The 16,389-nt window shown below is 36.0% G+C and overlaps 1 protein-coding gene across 1 annotated transcript; it reads right to left on the bottom strand.

Moving 5' to 3' along the window:
* Positions 1 to 56: 56 nt before the first annotated feature.
* LOC120086244 (uncharacterized) lies at positions 57 to 6,430 on the bottom strand. The gene is made up of 5 exons (XM_039042791.2): positions 6,192 to 6,430; positions 2,663 to 4,984; positions 1,957 to 2,077; positions 1,217 to 1,276; positions 57 to 1,134 (listed from the first exon to the last, which is right to left on the bottom strand). Exons 2-5 carry the CDS (start codon positions 4,804 to 4,806, stop codon positions 100 to 102), a joined length of 3,360 nt encoding a protein of 1,119 aa, XP_038898719.1. The 5' UTR covers positions 4,807 to 4,984; positions 6,192 to 6,430; the 3' UTR covers positions 57 to 99.
* Positions 6,431 to 16,389: the final 9,959 nt, after the last annotated feature.

Here is a 16,389-nt window from a genome sequence, read left to right as displayed (position 1 = left end):
TAGTAAGACAAAAGCTAAAAGGGTAAAGGATGTGAAAAGATGTAAAAGAGAAGAGATAAGGAACAAAGAATTTAACTTTACACATAACGAAAGAAAAATTCAAAATCCTCTATTATTTGAAGGGTTTGAAGAAGCTGATCTCCCAAATGCCCCATAAAACTGACCATTATTACCATGATGACTACTACTAAAATTGCTAGTAGGCTGTAAATTGTTGTTGATGTTATGGCCTTGCTGAGGAGCCCACCATGTCCCTTGTTGACTTACATTTAAGGGAGGAGGGTGCCCTATGGGTTGCTGTTGGTTCACCATGTAGTGAGCTCTAATCGACGGCTGCTGAAACCCACGTACGGGCAGCTGCTGCTGCGAGTGCGAGGGAGGAGGCATTTGATGCTGTGATGTTGCTGCTTGTGGTTGCCACTCTGGGATATCGTCATCATCGTCATTCCAAGGCTGTATAGAAACCGAACTGAAGCCCCTTTCTCCCCAATTTGCAGTGGAGATGTTTTTACTTAAGTTTTGTCCGTATTTGTGCACAAGCTCTCGCATTTGCTCTACTGGACGAGACCCAGTTTGGGAAACTGGTTGGAACGTGGGTGGCCTCGAGGACTGCCCTCGAGGAGTAGGAGGGTGGTTGTTCTGCGATGAAAACCCAGGAGGGTTTGCAGAACCAGAGAAGTTAAATTCAGGGAGATCGTCATCATCCCGAGCACTTGATGGACCAAATCCGGGAGGGATGTCATCGTCACCATCGGCATCATCATCCTCCTCAGGTGGAGGATGAGTGGCAACGATGGGAAAATAACCATGAGGCATAGTCTCTTTAGGGGAAATATTATTAGGTTTCAAGTTCGATGTCTCCTGTGGTCTTCTAGAACTAAAATGTTGCTTTTTTGAACTGCGTTTGTGGTGTGACGTTGAGTTTGGTGACATGGACGTTAATTGAGTTTTTCTCCATACAACAACGCCTATTAAGCCATTTTCAATTGCATTAAGTGCCTCATTAGTTTCCTTTAGAAGGATCCTGCCAAGCATTTCAAGAATTCTTCTATGTGGAGGGCAAAAATAAAATTCAACCCCAGAACCAGGCTCCGCTATACCAACTCGCTCGTCCATGACATACGACTCGGCCACCTGCAAGACATGAAATTTTGAGTATAAAAACGGAAGCAAAATGACAAGGAAAACACTTCCAAGGAAACACCTAATCTATTACCTCTCGTAGATCTGCTCGTTCACTTTCAGGGCGTCCCTCCTTCACATCCAAATGAAGAACCTGCAAGAGTATAAAGATTTAACATTTCCAACAAAACCCAAAAACAAGAGCAAGACATATTAACAGGTTTTTATTATACCAAAATGTTATGTACGACCCTCCCGAATTTATTTGGTTTTTGAAAGAAAATTGAAAACAAACTTTTTGAAAATGGCGGCCATCAAAAGGCCATCTGTTTTGACGATTCAATTGAATTGTAATTGCAATGCTTCAATTGTCCTAATAGTTTGTTCAAATATCTCGAAACTGTCAAGCGGATTTGAGTTGATTTCACATTTTTCAGAAAGCATATGCCATTATATGAACAGGATAAATCTTATTCAACGGAACTATGTATGTGATGTCTGCACGGTTTAACTACGCATTACAGTTTAACAAATTTTCATGAAAATCTGAGAAGCAGCATTTCGCTTGCACGAAAATTGGATGTAAAAATGAATGAAATTGCATTTTTCTTTACAACCAAGATGTGGAATGGTTGCCCAAAACATCCGTCGCAAGAGTAAATAATAACCAATTATTATCCCAAGCATGGTTGCCAAAAGGTTTGGACGGAAAATACTGAAGAAAAGTTCAAAGATACTTTGCTCTTTCATCTTTTGTTTTTGTTCTTTTTTGTCCCCGGGAGTGGATTTCAAGTGGATATCATTTTCTGTACAACAAAAATAAACAATAGATACCATAACGGCACGACTCCGAGATAATGGAAGCTCTTGAAGGAACTTCTCAAACGCATCCAATCTGACTCTCCCTTTGATTTCAAGAATGCCAGGCCAATCTTTCGCTGAAGTCCTTTCACCACTGCAGCAGAGCAAACCAATTAAGAAAAACCCCATCAAGAACCAGAATTCAATTCATGATCCAAAAGCCAATTGAAGCAAGAGAAATTAAAATCAACCAATCACTCCTCCATCCCATCAACCAAAAAGAGAGAAATATTGTCTACAGAGTCCAGTTTTAAACCCATGTTAAAGATATCAACAAGTCAAATTTCAACACATAATAAGCCTCAATCAAGGAAACCAACATCCTCAACACACCAGATCCTCGATTATAGAGACAACACAACTAATATATCAAGCATTCAAAACCATCAACTAAAACTTGACAAATATATAAATAAATCAGAAGTTATCCCTTCAAAACTCTTTTGGTTGAAATATAAGCTCATCCAGCAGCTTAAATATCCCTTAAATATTAATAGTCACATGAGAAGATGCAAAAATGTGGAAAACATACGTGTTCATATAAAGCTGGCAGATAAGAAAACTAAGTCAAATATAGTTCAAGCAATATCATGAAAAATAAATATTTAACAAAAATATATGATTAACTTGAATACAATTACAGAGAAAGAAAAATCCAGCCTTGAGAGAAAATGCACACCTTATGTAGGTACCCACGACTGAGGTCATTGTCGAAATGTTGTACTGGAGAATGCCATCCCAAAGATGTTCCAACTTAAATGTGCTAGCAAGAGATTCTGTCCCAGATTTTGCATTATTATCACTAGATTTTGCGGCGTCATTCCTGTCAGATGTTCTTAAACCAGCTTGGTTGTCATTAGAATCAACGTCGGCTTTACTAGGACTAGGTTTCAAATCCACCTGGCCGGTAGAAGATGAGTCAATATCCGCTTTTGTGTGAGATTCCTCATTGTTCTTGTCTGTCCTGACATCAGTTGCACCTTTCGTAGTATGAGCTGCAGCCTTCAACCGAGAGCTAGGCTCTGACTCACCCTTCTCCAAAATAGGCGACAATTTGCCAGCATCTTCCGCTAAAATATCAAAAGGCGGCTCTGTATCAAGGGACTCCATGAACTCATCTAGGGAGACGATTGGAGGCAGTAACTCTGTATCCTTCAGTCCGTCATCAACCATGAGTCCTTGCATCAAATCACCTTCATTCGATGCAATTGTGAAGGTGTAATTATCCTTGTCAGATGCACCATTTTTCTGGCCAGAAATATTCTGTTCGTCTTTAATTGTTTCAGGTTCATTAGGAGACCCATTTTCAGTCTCATTCTTAGTACGTTGACTCTGAGAGAATGTAGAAGCCCCAGATGAGACATCTGTGGATGCATTATCGTATTCTTCAACTTCTACCTGGAACTCACCTTTATGTGTCTTCTTTACCAAACGCCTGATATCAACTTCAGAGTCGGGTAAAACTACCATCTGTGCAAATTCTTCAGCCTTCGCCATTCTCCACTCAGAAAGCTCCTTGGAAGCAAGTTCCTCGGCAGTCATCGAGCATAATCTTTCGGGGGTAATTTCCCCACTCATAACCCTTTCTCTCAGTTCAGGATTATTTCTGTCTTTCAGGTTGAATAAAAGGGACCTTCCTTTTTCCTTGTACTTTTTATTAACACCACTAAATAATTTAAATAATTCTTCTTCAATTTTAAATGCCAACGACTCGGGGGTCTGAACTGGTTTTGCTCCCTCGTTTTGATTTTCTACACCAACATCCATCTTCTGGAGTTCATCAGTTTGTGTTTCCTTTTTATCAGCTACACCTAAATCAGCCTCCAGTACCCAAGAGAGACCATTTTCTTGCAAAAGATCATCTTTAATAAAAAAGTTGTCCCCAAAAGAAATGTCTTCATACGACAAAACATTATTTGGTTGAAAGACTCGCCCATCATCATATCTCAATGTCTCTAAATCACTAACATTTACACACAGCGAATGTTTATCTAACATCTTTCCTACATTGTCTTCAAGAACAACAGAATCTAATTTTTCAGAAAATATTTTCTTTGAGTCATCAGATACATGACCAATAGCTGGACCAGATGACAAAGGATTTTCCTGCTTTGGAGTTGCAGACTTTTCAGCCTCCGCTGGAGGACTTTTTTCATCATTAGATGATTTTTCTTGCTCCTGTGATACCAAGGCTAATGCAGCAGTCAAGGATTCCCTCATCTTTGATCTCACAGATCCAGTTGGCTCATTTTGTATTTTGGAAGTTGGAATCGGCAGGGCAGTCTGGCCTTTGGAAGCATTGGAACGTTGATGTCCAACTTTAGTTGGATGCGATTCCATTTGCTGTACCTTTCTTTTAGTGCCTGCAGGGGAATGCACCGCTACAGGAGCCAAGGCATTGTTTGGTATTTGTAAATGAGGTCTTTTGGCTATTCCAGAAGCTTGTTGCAACCATGGCCGGTGTTCCACGGGTGCAAGTCGCTTATTATGCAGTGGAGACTGCTGTGAGGGAGAGTTAAAAGGCTCAGTCGATGCCTTGCGCTTCACGGGAAGTGACAGCACCCCTTCTGAAGTTCTCACCATGTTTCCAGTCCCTCCAAATTGATTGTCAGGTATTTGTAGTTGTTGCCGTCCAAAATTGCCAGCTTTAAGATCAACCTGTCCTCTTTGCATGCGTGATAGCATTCCACTCTGAGTTAGAGAACCACCAGAAATTGATTCCATTAATTCCATTTGCCTGTTAGGTACTAAATATTGATGCACGGAAGGATCATTGGAAGAAACTGCAACCCCTCTTTGAGCTTCTGATAGTGAAGATTCCATTTTGTTTGTTATAGGTTCTAACTGAAACTTTGCAACCTGGTATTAGATTCTTCAGAAACAAGATTGTTGACCAGGCTACAGCAGCAGCATCACACATAATAAATTTTCACTAGTTATGCGAACATGAAATATTGTCCAGGTGCTGTGCTTTATCATCCTTAAGAAAAAGCTTTAGCATCTGCATTTAGAACAGTATTATATCTTTCAGAATCAAAATCAACCAAGCACAAACCTATATCTTTGGCATCTGTATGTAGAACAAAACTATATCTTTCAGAATCAAAATACAACCAAGCACTGCAGACTTATATCAGAGTCAACTACACTGTTGATTTCTTTCAGAAACAGAATTGTGGTTTTAATAATCTACAATTCTGCACCGTTAATGTCCAAAACCAACAGTTAAACTCCATTAATACTTTATATAGTCATGCCCAGATTGTAAAATGCAGGAGTACAAACAGAGGAGTAACCTAAAAATAACTAAAACAAAGGTGTACACGAGTACAATTTATCAAACTCCATGTTCCAAATCAAATTTGGGGCACATGCCTCACTCAAGTAGACTAACAATATTGCCTTAAGGCATGAAGGCAAGGCTAAGGTACATAAGATTGACCATAAAATATCGCCTTAGGTATGCACTCAAGACAACCTCAGAGGCTATATAGTTGTGTAATAAGCATGAGACTAACACGTAAGAGGCTGATCTAATCAGGTTCATATACCCTATAAAAATGAAATAAATCTTCAGCTTCGAAAAGAAGACTCCTCCTCCATCCATTAAGATCCCAAATAGACTACGTTTACAAATTGGATCGATTCGGCATCACAAAACCTTTTTGTCACAAAAGTAAACCCAAAAGTGTACTGAATAGGCATTCATTTGCAGTTGACATAGTCGATAGTTAAGTAATCTTTTTTACTTTTATAAACTATATGTAACAAGACTGAACGATTCCCCACACCACCGAGCGATTAAGTGCCTGGATTTCTAGGAAAGTAATAAACTTTCCAGATTCAAAATGAATAGATCTGTACAATCTCACATAAACCCCTCGCATAACCTTAGAACACAAAGTCATCCACCAATACCCAATCTCATGAACCAAATCCCAAAAACTCATATTCAAAACAAAGAAAAAATCCGCCAAAGAACAAAGAACTAATTCACTCCAAGTAAAAGAAAACAACAGCAACAAGACGCAAAGCCAAGAAAACACCATGAATCCCACAATTATCACAGCAACATAAAAATAATCCAGAAACAACCCAGCCAAAAGCACACCAACAATCATTCCGAAACCTAAAACCCTAACCTAACACCTCCCCATCATCCAAATCTACAAGAACTGTTCAAAAAAGCAAGAAGCGAGCATACATACAGAAATAATCCGATACAGCATGAAACGGCGCGGCGAGCGGAGTGCCAGTGAGAGAAAGGTCCCAGATAAGGAAAAATCCAGAGAGAAGAGTGAAGACGACGGCGATACAAGCTGAAGCAGAGTTGAGAGGGAAATGGAAATGGATTTGAGAGGAAAGAGGTCTGGAAGAATCGAAGCTTTTGAGAGAAGAAAAATGTCGGGGGCCTTCAAGATACAAACCCTAGGAAAATTTAATCAATGACAGTCGAGTGAAATTTTCAATTTATCTGAACACTGCATCGTCTTCGCCGCCACGTGTCAGCCACATCGAAAGCGGTTATCTTAAATGGGATTCACACGTGCCGCAGGTACGTGTCAGATTTGATTTTTCCAGTTTGCACTACGATAAGACAATATGTCATCTGAAATGACGATTTTGGACAAATGTAACCTCCGTTTGAAAAGTTTTTTAAAATTTAAGTATAAAATTTCAAATAATAGCTGACATTAGTTTAGCTCAATTGTCATAGTATTTATACTATCTCAATTTTGAAGTCTTCTTATGATTGAACAAAATAATTAGTTATTAATGAGAAACTATGAATCTTGACTAACTAGAACAACAACATTCTTTAGAGTGAATACTGTGAATTTTAACAATACTTACAAATAAAAAATATTTTCTCTAAACTGACAGTACCGGAAGTAAAAGTCAATACAATATACCATAAACTCGTAGATAGTAAATGATATTAATTGACCGTCATCAATAAAGAGTTATAGATGTTAATTCAGTTATTGTTTGTATTACTTGTCTATTTTGTCTTAAAACCCCTAAATCCAATAAACTAACATCTAAGAGTATCTTATGAGTCTTGAATTGTATGCGGAGACATATAGAATACGACCCACTTTGTATTTGACACAAACACAATGATCCAACACATTCGTGTACTTGATGAGGGATTGTCCTTTGATTTGTATAGGTGAGGGTGACCAATTCGCCATCCCAATATGTCTAACTTTTTAGGGACAAGACTGAGTGAGGAAGTGGAAACATGATAATACAAGATAGAATTCACACCTTCCCGTCTTATGGGTAAGTAAATGAATGTTCGCTTAAGTGGTGTCTCCATGACTTAAACAAAGGGCCCTACCCCGAGAGGGTTTTTGTTTATTGGTTGGACCATAAATAGGTTGTTCATTAGAGGAGCACTGGTACTTAAAGAATCAAAGGTAACCCAATGGTAAAACGGCAATTTGACCCAATTGGAGTTACGAACACACGTGAAAGACTAACTTGCTGTTATTGGTCTATATTCGTGGACACAGAAATATATTTATCGTGAGAATAGTGCAGTTGTGGGTTTTTAGTGGATTGTACCAACAGTTAACGAATATTGATTAATTTGGTTTATGAGTTTAGCCAATTAATCTCATATCGTTGGAGCTTTTGATCTACAGGTCCACCAGGTCCCCTTGTTAGCTCACTGGAGGATATTTAAGAGGGATGATTTGAATTGTTCAATTTAATTTGAAGAAACCATATATTAATGTGATTAATATATAATTAATTATGAATATGATCTATAATTTAAATTAAATTGAAAAATACTATTTGAATAAGATTCAATTAATTAATTCAAATTAATTAGATTCACAGAGAATTAATTAATAGAGAGGTATTGCGTGCGCGCACACACACATATATATACGATGTTTATTATAATTAAATATATACATTAAATTAGATTTCATGTATAAATAATTATTTAATTAATGTGAAAATTAAATTAGATAAGTGTTATTTAATTGTACTAACTAATTAAATAAATGTTATTTAATTAATTAATTGTGGAAAAATGGATGTTGATGCAGCTACATTTTTCCATTTAATTAATTGTTTCCAATCGAAAAACACTATAATTTTTTAGGAAAACCACATGAGAGACGAAGCAAAATAGTATCAAATAAAGCAATTGAAGAATCAACAAGGGTTGTTGATGCAGTTGGTCCTTCATCAAGAATTAATAAAGAAGTCAACACTTTAGGTTAGTCTCATTTATCCCAATCATTAAAAGTGTATCGACATAGTGGGAGAGTTATGATACAACCTAACCATTATTTGGGTTTAACTGAAACTCAGGTTATCATATCAGATGATGGTGTTGAGGATCCATTGTCCTATAAACAGGCAATGAAGGACGTAGACAGGGACCAATGGGTCAAAGCCATAGACTTGGAAATAGAGTCTATGTACTCCAATTCAGTATGGGATCTTGTATACCCACTTGAAAGGGTAAAATCCATAGGGTGCAAATGGATATATAAAAGAAAGAGAGATGTAGCTAGAAAGGTACAAATCTTTAAAACTAGACTTGTAGCAAATGGTTATACCCAGGGGAAATGGATTGACTATGAGAAAACCTTTTCCCCTGTTGCTATGCTTAAGCCTATAAGAATTCTATTGTCGATAACCACATATTATGACTATGAGATATGACAAGTAGATGTCAAGACTGGTTTTCTGAATGGCAATCTTGAAGAGAACATCTTTATGTCTCAGTCCAAGGAGTTCATAACCCGAGGTCAGAAGCAAAAAGTTTGCAAACTGAATCGATCCATTTATGGGTTAAAACGGGTATCCATATCTTAGAACATTAGATTTGATACAATGATCAAATCTTTTAGTTTTGATCAAAACGTTGATGAACCTTGTATCTACAAAAAAAATCATCAACGATAAAGTAGCTCTTATAGTACTTTATGTGGACAATATCCTACTAATTGGAAATGATGTAGGGTACCTCACTGACATAAAGAAATGGCTGACAATCCAATTCCAAATTAAATATTTGAGAGAGGCGCAATATGTACTTGGGATCCAAATCATTAGGGATCGCATGAACAGAATGTTAGCTCTGTCTCAAGCAACTTATATCGACAAAATGTTGACTCGATATTTGATACAGAACTATAAGAAGGGTTTATTACCTTTAAGGCACGGGGTTCACTTGTCTAAGAAACGGTGTCCTAAGACACCTCAAGAAGTTGAGGATATGAGACATATTCCCTATGTCTCGACTGGGGGCAACTTAATTTATGTTATATTGGGTTTTATGTCCTAAAACTCGTGGTTTTTGAACAATAAACTGATTATGTTGATCAATAAAGATGTTATTGAAGTATTGATTCAATAAATTTATTATTGAATGTATGAATTGCTTATTTAGTTTTAGAAATAATTGAAATCCAATAAACTAAAGATCCATGGCTATTACATGAGTACTTGAACTTTATGTGGAGACATAAGAGTGGATCAAGTTCAAGTAAATAGCCAAAACGGTCTACAGTATACGGATAAAGTTGAATACCTTATTATGGTAACACTATCGAATGCAACCCACTTTGTAGATGTTACAATTGTTGTAAAGTGCTACAAATGAAGTGATCTTAATTCGTTCATGTGGAGACATGCAAGTGGAGGCATCTTATGGAAAGAGTTTGTATAAGATCGGCCCAAGAAATAAGTCATTCTTACTTTATAACGTTATACATTGTTTAAGACAAACTATTTCAAAACAATGACCTAGGTAACTTGACCTTAATTTTGAGCTAACTATAAACTCTTGTTTATTCAAGATTATCCTTAAATTTGCATGGATGAGGGTTGCCTCAACAGTGCCGACTCAATAAGCCTCCCATTTCAGGGGTCAGATCGGGTAGATAGTTGGGGATATAGGGTGTAAAATGAAATTCACTCCTACCCGCTTTTAGGGATAGTAGAAAAGTTGTTCCTTTAAGTACTTACTCCGAGTCTTGAACAAGAGGTCTACCCTCTCATTGGCCTGCGAGGGACTCGGTTTGCTAATTGGATCACAAACTAATTGTTTATTAGAGGATTAGTGGAACTTAAGGAACAAAAAGTAATCTCGGGGGTAAAACAATTATTGACCCAACCGTTATTACGAACAACCTGTGAAAGGTTAACTTACTAAATATGGTTATATCAATGGACACAATTATAGCTAGTGCAACAACTGGGTTTTAGTGAAGTGACTCGGTAGCTAATGAATGTTGATTAGTTTGGTTTAAAGAGTTTAGTCGATTAATCTTGGATCGTCGGAGCCCATGATTTGTAAATCCATCAGGTCCCCTTACTAGCTCACAAATGGATTAAACCTTATAATAAAGTGATGGGTTTAATTTGAAATGTTCGAATTAAAATTAAGGGAATTAGTAATTATATGCAATATAATTAATTATCAAATTAAAAGAAATTGGAGAATTTGTTAACATTTAAATTCGATTTAAATATTAAATTTAAAAAATAGAGATTTGTGATTGTAAAATTGGTGTTAATTAATTTAATATTTAATATTAAATTAATAGAATCGATTAAATTGTCTAATTAATTATTAAATTTATTTGAAAAACTATTTTATTGAATTAATTTGGTAAAATTAATAAAATTTCAGTTTATTTACTGAAATTTGGTTTTAATTTTTAAAAGAAAATTTATTTTTTTGGAAAAACCCACTTAGTGGGATTTTCCCACTTGCAAAAACATTCACAATTCCACTCCAATTCTTGAACTAGGAGGTGTCTACTTCATGTTGTCTTAAAATTGCATCCTTGTTTGATAAAAGTTGAAGACTTCAGCTAAGTTATATCCATGCAATTCTAAATTCTTGAGAGAAAAATTGATGAAGAAGGAGTTCTTCATGTCCAATTGAAACTATTAAAATTCTCTCTTAATTCCATCAAGTCAGCTCATTTTGATTCCCATAAATCAATCTAAGGTTCAAAAAGAATAGTAGAGAAGATCTTTTGGTGGTCTACACCTTGTACCTGAGGAGATTGGAGTTGAATTTGGAGTTCAAAGTCATCAAAGTTGGTTTTCTTCAGTTGGCCTTCCTTGCTTCTTTCTTCAGTTACAGCCTAATTACACCTCTATTGACTCTAACAAATTTACAGACTTTTAATCACACATTAAAGTCCATCAACCAAGAGCCAATTACAACAATTGGTATCATAGCATGATTTAAGCACTCAATTCGACCGACGGTTCAAGTGAACTGGTTCAACCGGTTTGGTTCAAGAAGGTCCAATTTAGCCCCATTTTAGTCGGTTCAACCTATTTTGGAGCTTTGAAGATCCGGTTCGGGTAATTTCGTGAAGACCAAAAGCACTTTGAAGAAGTTTTTAATTATTTTTATAATAATTAGGTTGTTTGCTTACTTAAAATGCTAAATCTGGTCCATATCAGTGTGTTTTTAATTATTTATGCATTATGAATGTATGTTATAATTAAATAAATTTTGTATGTTCATATAGTATGTCATGTAGATTTTAAATCCCACCATAGGAAGCATGTTGCATGCATTGAAAGTATGTTATAAAGAGTTATAATATATAGTATGCATGTTTAGGGTTTCAAGTTTTTAATATAAGGTGTTATATTAAATTCTGAAATACTCGATATATGTTATGAATGCAAAAACATGTCTATAGTTTTACAAGTTGTTATAAAATTGGATTAGACATTTAAAATCCATAACAAAGATAAGATGCATGCTCACATAGGTTACCAAATAACAACTTAACTATAAAATAGGTCGTTATCTTGAAAAATTGTGGTTACAAACTCAACTGGTATATAATCTTGTCTAAGACTGGAGGTATTTAAGTTGACGGTCTATGAAACACCTCCTACCTTAGGATTATAACCAAATAAATTAGTGTTGTTAACCCAGTTTTATGAGCATGCATGAGTGGTATGAGGTTTTAAAACTAGTTTATCACCTAGACATCGTAGGTTAAATCCAAATATAAACGTTATACTTGAATGGTCATCTAGACTTAGGTTGTTTTACTAGCCAAAATATACCTAAGTAAATGTTAACCCAAAATAAATAGAACATTACAGTGGGAGATTAATAATATATACGATATGTTGTTCTTAGCTCTCACGTCCCTAAGAGTTCACACTGTGAGATTCATGTTCGGCTTCGTGTCATCCTGGAAGTGACCTCCATTTGGAAAGTATTTGCCTTGGTTAATAGCAAGGTGAATAGGGGAAGTAGTTCATAGTAAGTAGGTGAAGGATGGGTGTCAATATGTCCTGCGGTCTCTTCCATTAATTTGAATCGTTAGATTCCTATGTTGCGCATACTTGTCGACTTGATGCGACATACGTTGGTCATTTTATGGTAACTATCCCCTCGGAGAGTTATAATATAGGATTTAGAACAACTCAAACTCCATAAATGGATGGGATTTCTTATATTGATTTCCAACCTCGACTTTACAATTCGGTAGCATCGTTGGGGCCAACCTCTGAATTATGAAAATAAAGGGTTACACTTACAAGAGTTACTTAGTGTTAGTAAGTTCTTGACGGAAAACAGTAGCTAAATGGCTATAGGAATAAGAGTTATTCTGGAAATAGTATTTAGTCAAGACTATCTTGCTTCAGTGAAGGAGTATTTGACTGCCCCTTGGTAGTATTTATTATGACTCACTAAAGTATTGTTACAAATAAATAATGAAATTTGGGTACATTATGATTTTTACTAAAATTGAATTGGATTTAAAAAGGTTTTTACTAATTAGCATGTCGACTTCTTCAAAATCACTCTCTTCCGATAAAAATAATGGTCTTAATTTTTCAACATCAAATATAAATATAATACTAGCAGATGATGATTTACAATTTGTTTTAACAGAGGAATGTCCTCTATCTCCCAACTCATATACAAATCAAAAGGTTTTGAGTGTCATAGATGAGGAAACAAAATAAACATATCAAAGTAAATATGATTTGCTTGTCACGGAGACATGTTTAGTGGAAAATGGTAAATTAACATAGATATTAGATTCAGATGCCGCTAACCATATTTGTGTTTTCTCTCAGGAAACTAGTTCCTGGAGATAACTTATAGAAGGCGAAACAACTTTTAAGATAGGGACTGAGGAGGTTGTTTCAGCTAAAGCAGTGGGAGTTATGAAGTTATTTCTTGAAGATATATTCATTTTACTTGAAAATGTTTATTGCATTTCTTTCATAAGAAGGAATTTAATATCTATCTCATATTTTCTAGAACAAAAGTATAAAGTTGCTTTTGAGTATAATGAAATGTTCATTATTTCAAAAAGTATTAAAATATGTTCTGCGAAACTAGAAAATAACTTATATGTGTTAAAACCGACTGAGGTAAAAGTTGTTTTGAATATAGAGATGTTTAAAACTACTGAAACTCAAAACAAGAAACGAAAATTTTCTCCTAATGCCTATTTTTGGCATTTAATATTGGGTCGCATTAATTTCAATAAGATTGAGAAATTGGTTAAAAGTGGACTTCTAAATCAGTTAGAAGATAACTTTCTACCACCATGTGAGTCTTGCCTTTGTTGGGGATGATGCCCTAAACTCTCGTTGGATCCTGTAGTTTGTAAACACTGTATTGAACAAAAGCTTGTGATGTAATAATATATGATATTTTTTTCACTATTGTCTATGAAACATGGGATGTTTTATTTACTTTACCACAAACCAATAAACTAAGATCCCTAGTTGTCGTTGTAACTTAAGCATGTATGTGGAGACATACAGGTGGATCATGCCTTAAGTGATAACCAAAATGGTCTGTAGTATGTGAATTTAGGAGAGAACCTTATCTTAGTGACACTTTGGATGCGACCCGCTTTGTAGAAGAGTTACAAGTGTTGTGACTTGCTACAGATCATCTTATCCTGATCATTCATGTGGAGACATGCGAGCGGAAGTGTCCTATGCAGAGGAGTTTGTATAAGACCGAACCATGAAGTATTATAGTCTCGTTATATAACGCCGTTTATGACAGAGACTTCACTTTACTAGGATGACCATTGGGAACATGACCTTAATCCTGAGTAAGTTGGGAACTCCTACCTTTGAAGGCGGTCATTTGATTTACATGGGTGCGAAAGGCTAGATTACCAACTTAAACCTACCACTTTGGGGATTCGTCTGATTTGGGAGCTGGGAACTCAGCAATACAAAATGGAATTTACTTCTTCCCCGAAGCAGAGGTATGTAGATAGATTGCTCCCTTAAGGGCTGATTTCGGAGCTTGAACGATGTGGCGCCACATACTTTCGCGTGACCCGAGAGGTTTCCATGCATAGTAGGACTATGTTGTATTATTTATTAGAGGGATCAATGGTACTTAAGAAGTTAGATGTAACTACAAAGGCAAAACGATAAATTGGCCCAATTGTACTTACGAGCATCTGTGAAAGGTTACTGTACTGTTGATTGGTTATATCCGATGGACATAGAAATATATCTATGGTGAGAAGAGTGCAGTTGTCGGTCTTTAGTGGAATGCCTGACAATTAATGGATGGTGGATCTCGTGTCTAAAGAGTTTAGTCAGTTATCCACGTACCATTGGAGCTTGAAGCCACAGGTCTATAAGGTTCCCTTGGTAGCTCAATGGATTCAAGTTGAGAATCAGGTTTTAGGTTAGTTTGAAGTGTTTAAATTGACAAGAGGGAGTTTGATTATATATGATATGATTAAACTGGTTAATTATATATGATATAGTTGATTATGTATGAGATACATTAATTGAAGGAAAATGATATAAACATTATTTATATCTAGTGGAGAAGAAAAGAACTATGGTTTATATGTTGCATATGATGTGATATTAAAATTATAGGTTATAAATATAATATGATTATATTTATTTTTAATTAAACAACTATGAGATAATTGTTGGTGGTTTTTCTCCATAACCGTACATGATAGTGGAAGGTTGCATTCAATTTTTGTAACTGAAGGATAAAATGAAAATAGTTTTCATTTTGCGAAAAGATCGGACAATCGCTTCACGAATTGTACACTACCCATCTTCTAGCTAACAAGAGCATACACGATAGCTCAAGTTGTCCTAAACTATCGTGTACACACGCAGTTAACCTAAACGATCGTATAACTTTTTCTAAACAATTGCTACCGAGAACGAGTTTTCCTAAACGATCGTCTAAACGATCAACCCCGATTTACTAAACGACCATGCAACTCTTTCTAAACGATCAAGCACCCGTCTATACGATAGACTCCAAATCTCTCTCACTTGCTTGGTCGTAGTAAATGATCATAGTGTCCTCATCCCCTTTACCAAATCCAACAGAACCCACACCTCCTGGATTCTCACTCCGAGAATACCAAGGTTACTGAATGGTGGTGTCCTCTTTGTTGTCTGTTCGTGTAGAAGAACGTTCGGTGATGAACAATAGCGAGATTTGGTGGACGATTGCCTTGGCGTGCACAATGACAGCGAGAGGTGTTGTTCGTTGACGAGAGCGAGATATCAAGGGAAGAAAAGTTCTTCAAAGGTAAGTTTTTTTATCCTTTTTTATTTAATTGTTAAAAGCATGTCGTAATTTATTAGTAGATGCATAACTGGTTGTATGTTTGTGAATGTGGTATTTCTGTCACAATGAATTTGGAATGATCTTGCTTCTACTCATAGCTCATCTTTAATAAAAGTTCCTTTAGCCTTGATGGTAAGATGAGCAAAATATCTTTTACAGGAAAGGTCTTAGAGCCAAAGAACCCTTGGAACTAGTACATTCAAACCTCTATGGTTTGATGAATGTTAAAGACCAAGGAGGGTATGAATATTTCATCAGCTTAATAGATAATTATTTGAGATATGGCTATATTTACCTAATGCATCATAAGTCTGAAACACTTGAAAACTTCAAGGAATATAAGGTCGAGGTTGAAAACCAATTAGGTAAAAAGATTAAAACACTCTGATCAGATCGAGGTGGTGAGTATATGGACTTAAAACTCCAGGACTATTTGATAGAATACGAAATTTGGTCTCAACTCATAGCCCCTGGTACACCTCAACAAACTGATGTAGCAGAAATGAGAAATAGATCCCAGTTAGACATAGTTCGTTCAATGATGAGTTATGCTCAGTTGCCAAATTCTTTTTAGGGACATGCAGTAAGGACTATTTTATATATTTTGAATATGGTTCCCTCAAAAAGTGTTTCAGAAATACCTTACGAGTTATGGAGAGGACGTAAAAGTAGTTTACGTCACTTCAAAATTTGGGGATGTCTAACACATGTACTAGTGCAAAACCCAAAGAAATTAGAACGTCGTTCGAAAATATGCCTATTTGTAGGCTATCTTAAAGAGACAAAAGGTGATT

The sequence above is a fragment of the Benincasa hispida genome, chromosome 9 (genome assembly GCF_027475165.1).
Source record: "Benincasa hispida cultivar pf3 chromosome 9, pf3_genome.v1.1, whole genome shotgun sequence".
Lineage (NCBI taxonomy): Eukaryota > Viridiplantae > Streptophyta > Magnoliopsida > Cucurbitales > Cucurbitaceae > Benincasa > Benincasa hispida.
This window is presented reverse-complemented; position numbering and strand designations above follow the sequence as displayed.